Source organism: Lissotriton vulgaris, chromosome 6, assembly GCF_964263255.1.
Source record: "Lissotriton vulgaris chromosome 6, aLisVul1.2, whole genome shotgun sequence".
NCBI lineage: Eukaryota > Metazoa > Chordata > Amphibia > Caudata > Salamandridae > Lissotriton > Lissotriton vulgaris.
Window position 1 is genome coordinate 173,025,127 of NC_141694.1, and position 15,208 is coordinate 173,040,334.

Genomic DNA, 15,208 nt, shown 5'->3' on the forward strand with positions numbered 1-15,208 from the left:
TTTCCAAATGGGCAATCAAGGGATGCCCTTTCAACCCTTTAACCCTCATTTTCAAGGCTGGATGAATCCTTACTTTCAAGGTCCCCAGATTATGAACCACCAGATGCAACACCAAGCAGGCCAGAATTTTCAACAACGGATTCCTTTTTTAGGGAATGGCCCAACATCCCAGAGAACACGGAGAAGAGGAGTAACCTGGTCCGACCAAACCAGGCAGGTACAAACCAGGAGTGTAGCAAAAGCCAATACCGGAACAACCACGAATCCCTCATCGTGAACCTTACAGAAAAAATTCTGACCAACGACGAAGAAAGTGTGCTTAATAAGGGTCTGGGATATGTTCCCACACCGAAACCAGATGTATTCAAAACCAAATGTGAAGTGGCAGAATTCTGCCGGAAGTTGAAATTGAAAGCCTTTTTTAAAGGAGATCAATCTCCGTTTAGAGAAGGAGACACAACCTTAAGAAACAAGTCATCCTTCTGCCCACTCAACTCCCAGATCCCAATCGAAATACAAACTTTCGAACAGGCCATTTTCAAAGGAATTGATGAACTGGCTAATGGAGTCCAGAAACCCTTCCAGAATAACACCAGATCGGAACAACAGGCACTGAATGCTCTGAAAAATGACCATAACATAGTCATCAAACCCGCCGATAAAGGCGAAGGAGTAGTTCTCCTGACGGCCGAAGGATACGATCAACAATGCATGGATCTACTATCGAATGACAGATTCTACAGAGTCTTAACAACAGACCCCACACCGAGACTACAGAGGACAATTGCAATGATGATAGAAGAAGGGGAGACCAACAACTGGATCTCTAAAAAAGAAGGTGACTACCTAGGGACCACCACACCACGAACCCCCTACTTTTATTCCTAACCAAAGACGCACAAAGGGCGAGTACCACCACCTGGATGACCAATCGTATCAGGAATTGGTTCGATTCTTTAACCCCTTTCCCAGTTTGCGGATCAATATCTTAGACCGCTAGTCCAAAAAAAAACCACATATCTAAAGGACACCAGGAACCTCCTCAACCAAATACAAAACATCGAATACTCACCCAATACCATGCTCCTGGTGGGAATCGATGTGGAAAGCCTATATACCAGCTTGCCACAGGGGAAAACTATGGAAACTCTTGAGAATATACTTTTCAATTCTACCTGGACCTATAAGACTCCCAGACACTTTGTGCTGGAATGCTGCCCGATGGCACTCATGGAGAACTTCTTTCAATATAAAGATACATTGTACCTGCAATGTCATGGTACTTCGATGGGCAGCACATTTGCCCCGAGCGTGGCAGGACTTTAGGTGAGTGCCTTTGAGGATTTGCACATTCTAAACGAAAGTAATAACCCCTATCATCACTGAATACTGTTCTGGAAACGGTACATTGATGATATTTTTGTCATCTGGCAAGGAGATCAAAATAACTTATTAGAATTCCACACTTGGCTCAATCAGAAAGACGACTGCTTGAAGTTCACTTATTGTGCAGACAACAAGAGCATTGATTTCCTAGATGTAACGATCTATGCCGAGGCTGACACTCTCCAGACACGTACCTTCTTCAAGACCACTGCAAAGAACAGCCTCCTATCTTTTAAGAGCTTCCACCCCCGGCCTCTAAGAGAGAACTTACCGTACAGCCAGTTCCTCAGGCCGCGGCGAAATTGCAGCAATACCTCTGAGTATAAATTACAAGCAAACGATCTCTGCAAGAAATTAGAGGCCCGAGATTATCCAAGGAAGGTAATTGACAAATGTAAAAAACGTGCTAGAAATCAGAACAGAGAGGCACTCCTTGAAACTATACCAAAAACACCCTCTGAAGAAGTCCTCACATGTGTAACTACGTACAGTCCAATGACGAACAATATAAAAAAGATTTTCAACAAGAACTGGTGAATACTGACATCAGGCAACCTCGCATGGCCAAAACCGAGGCTTGCAAATAAGAGAAGTAGAAATTTGAAAGACATCCTAGTCCATACAAGACCTGCCCCAAGAATACCTAGAGAGCACACGAATCTATGTGGCAATCCACAAGTGACAGGACACTATCCATGTAGCTCATGTTCTGTATGTAGCCTCACAAAACCTACAAAAGAATTACAGCTACTACCGAATTTCAAATGGACCCTGAGAAGCCACACAAATTGTAACACCACTCACGTGGTTTACATGATCACTTGCCCGTGTGATTTTAAATATATTGGCATGACATGCAGGAGAGCAAAACAAAGACTATGTGAACATCGGAGCAACGTAAAATGCAGAAAGGGCACTACAAAAATGGCCAATCACTATCTAGAGAAGGGCCACACCATACAAGATTTACAGTGGGTCATCCTTGAAACTTTACCCAATAAAGACAGCAATGCCGAAAAAACCCTCTTTGAGAAAGAGCAAAGGTGGGTACACAGGCTTAGGACTGATAGTGAAGGGTTGAATGATAACATACCCTGGCTCACCCTAGTGAGAAAGTGAAGGCAGTAGATTCAGTCTAACTACCAGAATTCCTGCTGAATAGTGCAAACACACCTCCCCAATCGTTGTGCTCTGTCTGTAAACCAACCAACTTACAGAACACAGTCATGGGACATTAACTTAAATTGGCAACAAAAGATGCATCACATGTTGTGTGACCTCTGACACCACTGCAACCCCCATATTGCGGAATATATGCCAGCAAATAGCCCTATAGTTAGAACCCATGCTGCGCCGTAATTTCTTAACATTAAGAAACGACAATTACCAACATCGGTAAAATACTATGCCTAACACCGTTACAATTCCCCTATTGCGAAACGAATGTCAGTACATGACTATCGCATTAACTCTATAACATCTTTTCCATACTACGCTATTATTTACTAAGGAAGCAGGAACAAACACCATAGTTCCCATGACAACACATAGGTAGACCAATAGGATCACCACACAGCTTAACCGCCGCCCATTAATATCGACCCGGAAACACAATGCACTGTTGCCGGATCGGCGAGAGCAGCGCATTCACAGAAAAAGCCGGGATTGGACACAATAGGTAGCGAGACGGGAGAAATGAGCGCGCTACGAAACCGCAAGTATACTGTAATGCGCTACCCTAACACGCTGTATCTTTTCCCCAGTCCCCCTACAGCTCAACCATCCGACTGGAGCGCGTTAATGAAATGCACGAGGTAACAATTTCCTGAATGCGTTCTACAACAGACCATAGTCTGTCAGGGTCACATTTACAGAACCACATTCATGATTATGTCGCCTCAGTTAATTTCATGTCGCAAAAAGGAAGGTGTTATTGAGAATACTCATGATGATACACAACATGAGTAAAATCTACTATTGTGCACAATCACTGATCGAAATAGAGATACAACTACTCTAAGACTCATTATGCACCTACCGAGTTATGGAGAATACATGCATGTATTACCAACTCCAAGCAGGCTATAGTCCTTTGCATGAGTACGGAGTGTTGAAGAGAGAGTTGACATTGCCATACTTGTCTTCGAAGTATTGCCATTTTTTAGTTGTTTAGAATTCTATCAATGGATAGAAGTGATAAGCAGATTTCTGCTTGGTATGTGTCCTTTTGTACCCCCCTCCCCGTGTGTGTGTGTTGCAAAACTTTTGTGTTTATTCATTACACTTACATTAAGACCTCCAAACAGAGAAACAGGTCAACATCCCTATTTCTTTTCACTTTTTAAGAGCACGTTATTTAGACTTTCCTTACATTATTCACTTAACGGTCCTGATGAATGCCCGTAAGTCTTAACTAAGGCGATTGAGGCAGAAACATGTCGACCAACTTTTAATCTCCCCCCACTATTCATGATCTCAAAAACTCTGGGTGCACCTATTACTCATAATCCAGTTCACAAGATGCACTACCATAGAGTTTACTAGACCCAAACCCAGACCAAATAAATTTTCTTTTTCTGGCTTTACGGTCTTTTTATATTCCTTATCACTGGCTCACTACTGCATCAACCTTGGGTAATAACCTCCTAGTGGAGGCTGCATAACCTGATCGACCTAATGATTATGCACACACGTGATTCAAAAGCGGAGAACCAAGATATACCGCTTCAGATACCATCATACCCATCACGTGCATGAGGGTCTTTTATACTGGGACATCCTCCGCTCTTCCTGCATACCTAAGGTTGTGTAGGACAAGTGATCCTTTCTCTTTTGATTAGCATACAACCTTCCGACAATCTAGTAATATATTTCAAATGTCACAAGTTGTTCCCAAGGTGCAGCCACACCTACCCTTATTATCAATCATAACTCGTTGTACTGCGCTATTGACGTAGAAAGGGTTAACCCCAATTCTTAATCTTAATAATTCCCTTCTTAACCAGCGGCAGGGTAACCTATCAATGTAGGGGAACTGTTGTTCAGTTTGCCATGCAGTGCCATAATACGTACAGAACATTTCTTTATAAGAGATAATCTTGATCCTGTGCTCAGGAAATCTCATTTCTCATCTCTCTTTCTTATCTCAATTTGGAGGGTCTGGAGGCACAACTTAACCCTCAGTATGCCACACACTTTACTAATGATAGCTTTATGCCTTTTGCCCCTGTTAGCTCACTCTTTAATATCTTGTCTCTGCACCATTGTGAAATTTTTAAATCTTGTCCCATTCCGTGGCGCTGCAAGAAACATAATAGGGTCATGTAAACTGATATGCTCCATGAAGTAGTTCCCAGTTATAATCTCACCTCCTGGACCATTGAAGACTTAGGTAATGATGATACATTTTTTAGAGTTTCACCCTCCTCAAGGTCCCAACTGTTTTTACCACTCAAATAAATCAATTCTACACCATATAGGAATTGTGGTGGTACCATTGTTTAGGACCGGTCTAGCCGACAATTCACCATAAACTATATTAAATTTTTTCAATCCTCTGACCGATGCTGATGTCCTGAGCTTTAAAGCGTCAAGGTGGGTGCACCAATGCAGACTAATCTTGAACCACAACTCCTGGTACCTGTATTCATCTACCTTTTCCAACTTCTCAGAACCCAGAAGCCATGAAAATCCTATTTTCCTTCTACCAAAGTATAGAATCTTTGTCTTGCCCATATTGACCACACTTTTTTTACACCACAGTATTCATTAAACCTATTTAGCTTTCTTAGTAGGCCAATCTATATTTGGTCAATTATAACAAGATCGTCTGTATATAATAGACATGAGATATGTTTCCATCCAGCTTAGGACTTACCCCTCCTTTCATTACGTAGGATTCGGGGTAGGTCTGCAATAAAAAAGGAAAAAAGCAAGGGGGGAAATAGGCACCCCTGCCTCAACCCATTACCAATTGGAATTTTCTGGGATAAGCTCTCCTCTACATCTAAAACTAACTGGATCCAGTTATCAGTATGACTTGCTTGGATCAACCCTAACAAATCCATTGGAGGTTGTACCCAATCAACGTTTCCCACAGCAACTCACCGTCTACTAGGTCAAATGCTGCGCGGAAGTCCACAAAGCAGCAGAACAAACTTCCTCTCTGCTCAATCGACTACTGTGCAATGGACTAGAGTGAAAAACAGTGGTCAATTGTTGAGTGTCCGTCTTTAAACCTCCCCTGTTTCAGGGGGAACAATTCAATTTACTTTAGCCCAGTACGTAAGCCTTTCCAAAATTACTTTGGCAAATACTTTTTCACCAATGTCAAGCAGGTTTATTTATCTGTCATTTTTCGGGGTTTTTAAATCTAATTTTTTATGTATTTGTCTTATTATTGCTCCTCTCCAATTATCTGGGATCATGCCTGTATTAGGAATCCCCAGTAACATTTTTGCAAAAAACTCAGCCCACCACTCAGGCCTTGATTTTAAAATCACTGAGGGCAAATTATCTGGGCCTGCAGCATGTGTTAGATTCAAGCGTGCTATAGCTTTTTTAATATAACTGGGGGTAAAATACACCTTTATTTCCTCCCTCACTCCTGGCCAGGTTCTTGTTCTCACTCTCTCTACCAACTGCCACTTTCCATAGATTTCCCCCAGATAGCCCAATCCTCTTCAGAGACAGCACAAAGCAAAGACCCGAAGCTTTTACCGGAACTTTCTTGGACCAGTTTCCAAAGGACTTTCACATCTTTGGACTCTATAACAGTTAGCATATTTGCCCACAACTATCTCTATAGATCCTATTTTATTCCTAATAATCATTATCTATTTTCTCCTTAGTTTCAAGAGAGTGTGGGACAAATCAGCATTGTATTTTACTCTTAGTTTTCTTTTCTTCTGTCTAATCCTTGCTTTTGCTTTACGACATTTGTCGTCAAACCAGGGTCGTTCTTTGCTATGGGTTCTCTTTTTACTTCCTACCCTAGATTTACCAAATTTCATTTCCACCCTTAAACATTCCACCAATTGTCTTATTGTGTTTTCAAACCCGTCAATTCCATTATCAGTCCGAATGTTTTCTAGTGGAAGAGTCTGCTGTACGGCAATTAATTTCCCAATAAATTCTTCCGATATACGGGTTGTAAGCTGCCTTGGGTATGCCACATGTACCTGAAAAGCAATATCTCTTTGTTTACCCCTTGTTCCGTGTAATTCTAATTTAGGAGGATAGTGGTCACTACCTTCCGTACTTACCACCTCAAAACACGTAATTCATTTGGAATTCCAGGCATGTATGAACACATAATTAATTGGGCAAGCTTGCTGGCCGATCGTGAAAGTGTGCTTTGCCGGTTGATCAGTCTCCATTCTTCCATTCATGCATACCAAACCCATAGAGCCCAATAATTGACCTAAAGCCTTATCTTGGGCCGAAATATCTCCCCTCGGGAAGATGGCATCCTCTATATTATATGTGGCTAACAGCTCCCTGCACCAAGGATCAATTCCACTGGGATTTAATTTATGATTGAAGTCACCCAGCAAAAAGAGTACATCTTTCTGGTACTTATCGGAAACAGTCATCAAAGCTTCTTTTACATTTCCCATTTCCAACTTATATTCATCCTCCTTACCCTTCTGTATATGTACATTAACAATGACTATACCTTCAAGGTGTGGAACGGGGACCAACAGTAACACTCTACACCTTAATGCCCATTTGTATTTTAATTCCCAAAATTCTACCTTCCTAGCAATTTTTGTGGAAATCCGGGTCAATTGCCCCAAGAGGGTCCACCAAGGGGTTTCTTCTTTGCCGCTTTTTTCTGTTGAGCAAACCCTACGGTTGCTGGGGTATAGTCGCACAGCCACATCTCTTGTAAGTGCACAATATTGTTACACTCAATGGTCTTTTTAAAAATGTCCTGGTTCGTTATCCTCTTATTACCATTTATATTCCAGGATAATATAGACATGTTGTGCGATGACCATTGCTCCTAATCATTCTCACTCAAGCACCCTTCTCCCTCATAATCTAGGGATGATGGCTAAGCTAGGGCTCTGTATCTATGTCCAGCTAATATATCTATTTCACTTCCTCTTATGGTGATTTCAAGTTCTTCCTTTTTGTTCCAACAGGTATCCATCAATTTTACTTGACAAATTCCCAACCCGCATGATTCATGAGGAATGGCTTCCCCTGCATAATATAATCCCGCATATTATGGTCCAGCAGTTCTTCCCTTTTTACTAACCAAATGTCTTTCTTTTGTAACTCATATTCTGCATTTACTAGTGATGCTTTTACAAGGGCTGAGTAAAGGAGGACCTTAGTTATTTCATCCCCTTTACTTTTTACCGAAAACCGCACTTCCCTGAGATCCTCCGTGCCGATATTACATAAACTTGCAGATTTACATAGGGAAAAGAGGAGTTGAGATCTATTTAGTGGGATTAATTTCCTCACTTCCCCCCCCCCCCTTTGCCCTGGCTTATTGGCTCTAGGAAAAACCCACAGGTCCTGTCTACATTTTGCCCCTAACCCCCGTGGGTCCCCAGATGAATCGATCTTCCTTCTTCCTTCAAAGTCAGCATCCTTACCTTTCTTCACTCGGCCTCTGTAACTACAATTGCTACTAGGTCCAATTTGCAGATTATTTTCCATCCTCCTTACCATATCACCCCCTTCTTCTTTCTCGCCCTGTGTTTTCTTGGGATTATTTTTGGTACTCCTAAATTTTCCTATGCATTTTACCCCCCCACATCCTTTCTTCGGGTTTGCTAATAAAAATTCCTTTACCTGGGTATGTTTCTTTACTGGGGCGGGGTCACGTTCTTTTCTAAATTCCCAAGATGTTCCACTCATTTGGTTTATTATTTAAAACTTTCTTTGGTGAAGTCTGATTTTAAGTTAATATTCTGAAAATGCCACTTTTTGAAATTTGACATTTTTCTGCCTAAGCCAAACGTTCATTTCTGCCAGTGTCCAGGATCACATGATTATAAATGGCTTGCATGTGTATTGCTTCCAGACAAAGGTACAAAAGGGATCTCGGTCTTCAGGGAGTGGATCTTTCTTGCAGGATGGCAGGTAAGGAGTTGTGCCCTTCCATGATTACACTTCAGAGAACCCTGCCTGCACTACACACTAAGGAACCTGACACTTGACGTGCCTTTGCCCCCCATGCCAGGTTGGAGTAAAACTCAGGGAAGTGGGCAGAACTAGGTAGAACTAGTTTGGGGGTAGGGCAAGGATTTCCCCCAACACAAAGGCTTGCACTCAGAATAGAAGTGGCTCCCTTAGAGCTTTCATGAGAATACTACTGGACCTGTGGCAGATTCAGAAGAAGGGGTACTGTCTGAAAATTGAAGACTGGACCTGCTTGCATTGAACCCAGGATCCTGAGAAGTCACTTCAAGGGTCACTTGACCGATCTTCTATGTGGAACAAAACAAACTTCAGAGGCCTTACATGAAACTTTCCAGCTAATCAGCACCAAATGGACCTGCCTTAGCCCTGCTGCCGACCTATTCTGGAGTGAGTCCTGATCCCAAAGAAGAAGCCAACCGGGTCCTGGACCCTTAGATGGCATCAGACTGTGCTCTTCTTACTTCAGGACTACACAAACAGAACTACAGCTATTTTGTGATCTTTGTGACCTAGGGCTAGATGTAGGTAATTTTATTTTACCACTTCTGAAATACCTAATTTTACCGATTTGGTATTTAAGAAGTGGTAAAATAGAGGGGGGGGATGTAGGTATTACAGAATCGGTAAATACCGAATCGTTAAGATTTTACAGTATTTATGCAGTACTGAAATGGTAATAAAGATGTAATGCAAAAAAAAGTTCCTAAGTAAATTAGAAAAATAAACTTTATGACAAAAATCCAACAAGACAAACTGTGGATAGGAATTTTAAAGGTTTAAGTAGAACTAGCACTAAGAATTACAACGTGCAGGGCGGAGCTTGCCAGCTCAACAAAATGGCCGCTTCTTAGTTGAACTCTGCTACGCTACATCAAAATCCTTTATTATCCTGGCAGAAGCAGAGGTTTGATCTCAGCACATCTAGGAGGCTACCAGATTGAAGGCCCTTATGTATAGATTGGCATTAGTCCGGAACAGCTGTGGCATTGTGGAGAAATATCCAATTGGAGGAGATGTGCCCTGGCGCTGGCTGGTGAGCTGCGGCGGACCTCGGAGGGGTGCTATGGCAGCCGGAGTACAATTGCCTGCCTAATACAGTCTTGGTTTTTCTGGCCTGCCCGGGCAATTGAACTCAGCGCACAGGCTTGGAGGCCTTGCTTGACCCCCATGTGTTGTTTTGATGACCCTGCGGATTGACTTTTGGGCGTAGCGTGGCCTGTGGATTGAAACCTGCAGGCCCGGCCAGATTGACTGCGGCTGGAGTGATCCCAGCACAGCGCATTGATGACGGAGCCCTGCGGTCCTAAAATCATTGCAGGTAAGGAGTGGCCCTCGCCTGGATGGTCTTCTGTTGCGGCCTCCCTCCGGCCCTGCTAATGCCAGTTTGCTGATGCCCCTGGGCCCTCTCTGAGGCACATGTGACAGGTGAGACAGGAGTTGTAAAGAGCTGACTGTCTTCTGGGACTGAACTTTGTACAAGTTCCTAGGTTCTGGAGGCTCGAAGTGCCCTCTATTTGGCCTGCAGCGGGGCGTGCAGCACCTCCATTGGCCTGCAGTCGCCCCACACCCAGTAGACGTACAGATCACATGGAGTTGCAGGGCCTGGGCCCTGTGTAAGGCACATGTTGTAGGTGTGAATAGGGTAGTGAGTCAACGACTGCCTTCGGGGCCTGCATGGTGTGCACAATCTCTGGTGCTGAAGGCTCAAAGCACCCTCTATTTTGACCGCAGCACTGTGAGGAGCACCACCAGTAGCCTACCGTCAACCCACGCACAGAAGGCATACGGAGCATGGAGCGCAGCAGTACAGTCTTCTGTGCCCAGGCACTGGAGTCTCCAGATAGCTTGGTCTCTTCCCTGTGACCACCCTAGGGGAGCAAGTGGCCCAGATACAGCAGTTGAATCAAGCTGAAATGTGTGGCTAGTAGAGCTTTGTAAGGCGGGGCTGGACCTTTTGGATACCCCTTTTTTGTTTGACTCCTTGTGGCATAGTTGCTGGAGCTGTGGCCTGGTCTGAGGGGGCTGGTTATGGGGTACGTGCCAGGTTGCCTAGCAGAAACTGCATCATTATGGAGGTAGGATGTTGAAATATCGATTACTAAAATATAGTTGACATAAATATAGTTGTAAAAATATTGTTTACAAAAATATCGACACCCTATACTTAAACAGGTGAGTACATAAATATCTACTCAAAAATATTGTTGTAATAAATATAGATGTAAAAAATATCGACTTTTTAAATTAATTAAAATTACATTAAATAATAAATAAATATAAGTACTATTAACAAAGTACATTACATTACTTTTATTTTTTAACTATTTAAAACAAATTAACTACACTTTTTCATTATAAACTTAATAAATGTGTACATATACATATATTTAACACATTACTTTATACACCAACAATAATACATACATATAATTAAACATACAATATATTATTAGTTAAAACATTTGATAGCGTAGGTGTAAAAATTACTATTCCCACTCCAGAGGGTGCAACAGTAGGGAAAGCGTTGGATAGCGTAGGAGTGAAAATAACTATCCAACTCCAGAGGGTGCAACAGTAGGGAAAGCGTTGGATAGCGTAGGAGTAAAAATTACTATTCCCACTCCAGAGGGTGCAACAGTAGGGAAAGCGTTGGATGGAGTGGGGGTAAAAATTACTATTCCCACTCCAGAGGGTGCAACAGTAGGGAAAGCGTTGGATAGCATAGGGGTAAAAATTACTATTCCCACTCCAGAGGGTGCAACAGTAACGAAAGCGTTGGATAGCGTAGGGGTAAAAATTACTATTCCCACTCCAGAGGGTGCAACAATAGGGAAAGTGTTGGATAGTGTAGGTGTAAAAATTACTAACTGTATTTAGTCATTTATAAAATAACAAATCTTTATTTTTATTTAATGAATCATTAATTAAATAATTATTCAATTAAAATGTAATTAATTTACTACATTTTCACTAAATAATTCCAGTACACGCACCTAAAATTAATTAAACAATTAACATAATTAATTACATAATTATTAATCAATTAACTAATTGAAATTAATTAACTATTATTTATTACACTATTTATATTCATTTAAAACATTAATGAATCTATTATTTTATTATATTTAAATTACTTCTCACCCTACTCCCCTATAAACCCACAACCCGCTACGGAACTATTAATACTAAATTCAACATAAAATACATTATTAACTAATAAAATACTACAAAAAATACTACTTTGACAACAAATACTCTTTAAAAACACTACATTACTTATAATTATTTAAAAAACGATATTTTTGTAAACTATGTTTTTGGAAACGATATTTATTACAACTATATTAATGTTATCGATATTACTTACCTGTCTGTCGATATTCTGGTCAGACTATATTTTTGTCATCGATATTTCTTCCTGTAGATATTTTTGCAGCGATATTTATGTTAGTCGATATTTTTACGGCGATATTCCCGTTCTGTACCATTATGGAAGTGACAGTACTAAGAGTCCTGCTTGAGGTGGCAAACAGCTGAGATGGGGAAGGTGGACAAACCACAATCTAAGCTGTCCTTCGACCAGCGCAAAACCAGAAACTGGGAGACTGAGGAGGTTCATTCCCTCACTGGTCAGGGTGCTATGGGTGAGGAGACCCCGGCAGATTTTTGTCAAATCCTGGCCACCCTCCAGTCTAGCCTAAGCTCAATCGGCAGCATACTTGACGCTCTGGTTTCGGAACGCCTCGATAAACACATGGAGAGGCTAGATATGGCTGAGCGCCATATCACAGAAGTTGAGTAGGCCAACATGGAGAGACCGACACAGCATAAAAAGAGATAAATAAGGCCTTTACGTAACTGCAAGACCAAGCCGAAGAACTTGAAGCTAGGTCTCGAAGGAGCAAAATACGCCTCACAGGCCTACCCAAATCCACATCTACCGGAAATATGGAATTGTTCATTGAATCCCTTTTGACTACGCTATTGGACAGTGACACTTTCTCCACATTGTTTTTTATTGAACGCGCGTATCGCTTGTTGGGCCTGCAATGTTTTTAAATTACAGGGACAGGGATGCAGCTCTGAAAAAAGCTAGAGAATTGTGGTCTCTACAATAAGAGGGCTAGACTATATCGTTGTTCCCTGATTTTACTGCCAAAGTACAGGAGGCGGGCAGACAGTTTGCTCCACTGCTGCGAGCCCAAGAACTTGACTATGCCATGCTCTGTCCTGCGCGCCTGCGAGTTACCATGGGTGGCAACCCCAAGATTTTTGTGGACCCCAAATCCCTGCAAAAAGCGCTCAAGGACTACTCCAGGGAGCAGCAACGTTCTACTGCATCTGAGCAGACGCAGGGGGCTGATGCGGGAACGCTGGACAAAAATGACCAGTTATGGTCTGCATGCACTATTAGCAGTTTCATAAACATAAGTGTTGGAGGTGAGGGATGTAGTGTCCACTTGAATGCTATAGATGATGTTTATATTTTGCAGTTATTGGGCAAACAGTTGGGACATAGTGTTGTTTCGTTCTGAACTAGCGACTGTAATGTTGGAATTTTCCAACAAGTCTCTATACTTAAGTTTTTTCCATAAGATATGGTGCCAGGTAGCAGCGCTCCCGCACATACTTGCACGATACAGGTTGGTAGTGTGTGCGCCAAATACGCGCTTTTATTTGAGATGTAGCATTATGGGGGGATGAGAGCAATAGTATTTTTTAAGGAAACTTTACTAATTTGCTGACTGAAGTGGGACTTGCAGTGCAGGTAGCTTGGGGCTTTAAATTCCAGACGCAACTCGCAGGTACAGAAATATACCTCAATTGAGGTGTAGCCTATGGACTCCTATTTCCTAGGTTGCCTGAGAGAGTATGATTAAGTAGGATGCTACCTTAAACTGCCATAATAGTTTACTCTGGGCCGTTGCCTAGAGCGAGTTGGGGGAGAGGCAACATCTGCCCCTTACCGTTCCTGTGATGGCCTTCAATCAAAGTAAATCATAACTTGAAACCTTAAACATTAATTAAACAATAATATTAAGGAGGTAGGTCGGATTATGACTCACAATTATTCAGATTTTTAAAAAACAATCTATTAGGTCACTTCATAAATATCTTTAACGATCGCCAACATAATGGTCGCAATTTGTGACCAGTATTTTGTGACCAGATATTCATACATTTGGCCCTTTATAATCTAAAAAAAGTTACAGAATGGCAAAATTGAGTGAATGCATAAGTATTGGAAATTGCACTTGCTCTTATCTGGTCCATCCATCTGGTAATGAAAAATAACCGTTACTTTTTTTTAAACTGGTAATTAGCATACAATCATATATATTGTTTTCAATTACTATGTGTATTTCACAAGTAGAATGACCCATTTTCTAATGGACAAAGTGGCTAATGTGCAAAAGCCCAAATGCAGAAATTGGATCCAATAGAAGCCATTTGAAACTGATTGACAGGAATGTCCATGTGCAATGATCCCTTTCGCAGCCAGATTCAGTTATTTATGCAAGAGGTTGAGGAGCCTGATGTACAAAGCATTTGTACAGTTGCATAAACTCCAATTCAGAAATTTGCGATTGCAGATGTACTCTTCCCCTTTTATTAATTCTTAAAATTTGGATTGTGACCCCATACTGATTTCAGTATTGGAAAGGTGTGAGTTACTTAGATCCCTTCCAAATACCAATTTCAGTAGCAAAACATTCAAATGTTACAGACCCCTTTGCTTGGGTGTTAATGCATTTACAAAAGGGTGAGAGCCCTTTAGCACCCCTTAACCTTTGTGAATGTTAAAAATCGTTTTTGGGAAGTGAGCAGTGATCCATGGAAGAGTGCTATCTCTCAAACAAAATTTCAATAAAACAAAACTTCTATTTTAAATAATTTAAATGCAGCACTTGTTTCCTTTAAAGAAAAAGAGATGAATTGAAAAAAAAGTTTACTTTCTTGAAAGCCAGTCACAGATATGGTGGTCTGCTGGTTTAGCTGGTCTTGGAGGCCACTAATTTTGTGATGTACACTGATTAGAGTGTTTGCAATTTTTGACTTGCTCCATTAATATTCATGACATAGGTTAGATTGTGACTTACTCTGAATTGCAAGTTAGTGAACCTGCCTATTAGTACGTAAAAGGGTTTGTTAAATTCTATTGTGGTCACAAAAATAGTCATAAATAGTGATCAGATTTTGTGACTAGTAATTACTGAGCAGGGGCTTTAATTTATCTTGTATCCCTTCTCCATGCCCAGGACAATCACTGTTATAGTAATCTGTTATTCACATTTTCATTTCCATATTTCCAGGGGTAATGACTACAAGAAGATGGCTTCACCATATGAAGCTGGCGAGCCATGCGAAAGATGTCCTAATCACTGTGATGATGGACTATGCAGTAAGTTTGCATTATCAATTCATTTACACATTGAAATTCTAAAGCTTAACATGTCCTTAATGTCATTGTCTATTTTTTGTATAACGGGTGAGGCAATAGGTTTAACATAATAATACTCACTCAAATAATGATCATTGCTCAACGAAACTCATCTTTTTGAGTTTCACTGAGCAATGATTCGATTTAAGTTACTCAGGATTTTTAATGTAGGGTGAAATCCAGGTTAAGGAGAATTATCTTTAACCTTGCAAAATC

General features: G+C 41.2%; 1 protein-coding gene across 1 annotated transcript in view; it reads left to right on the plus strand.

The window, feature by feature from the left end:
- LOC147706969 (cysteine-rich venom protein-like) overlaps nt 1-15,208 on the plus strand; it is a 188,434-nt gene that overhangs the window by 81,715 nt on the left and 91,511 nt on the right. Inside the window, exon 8 of the mRNA XM_086925607.1 lies at nt 14,865-14,953. Coding sequence (XP_086781733.1) covers nt 14,865-14,953 — 89 coding nt within the window. The remainder of the gene's footprint in view (nt 1-14,864; nt 14,954-15,208) is intronic.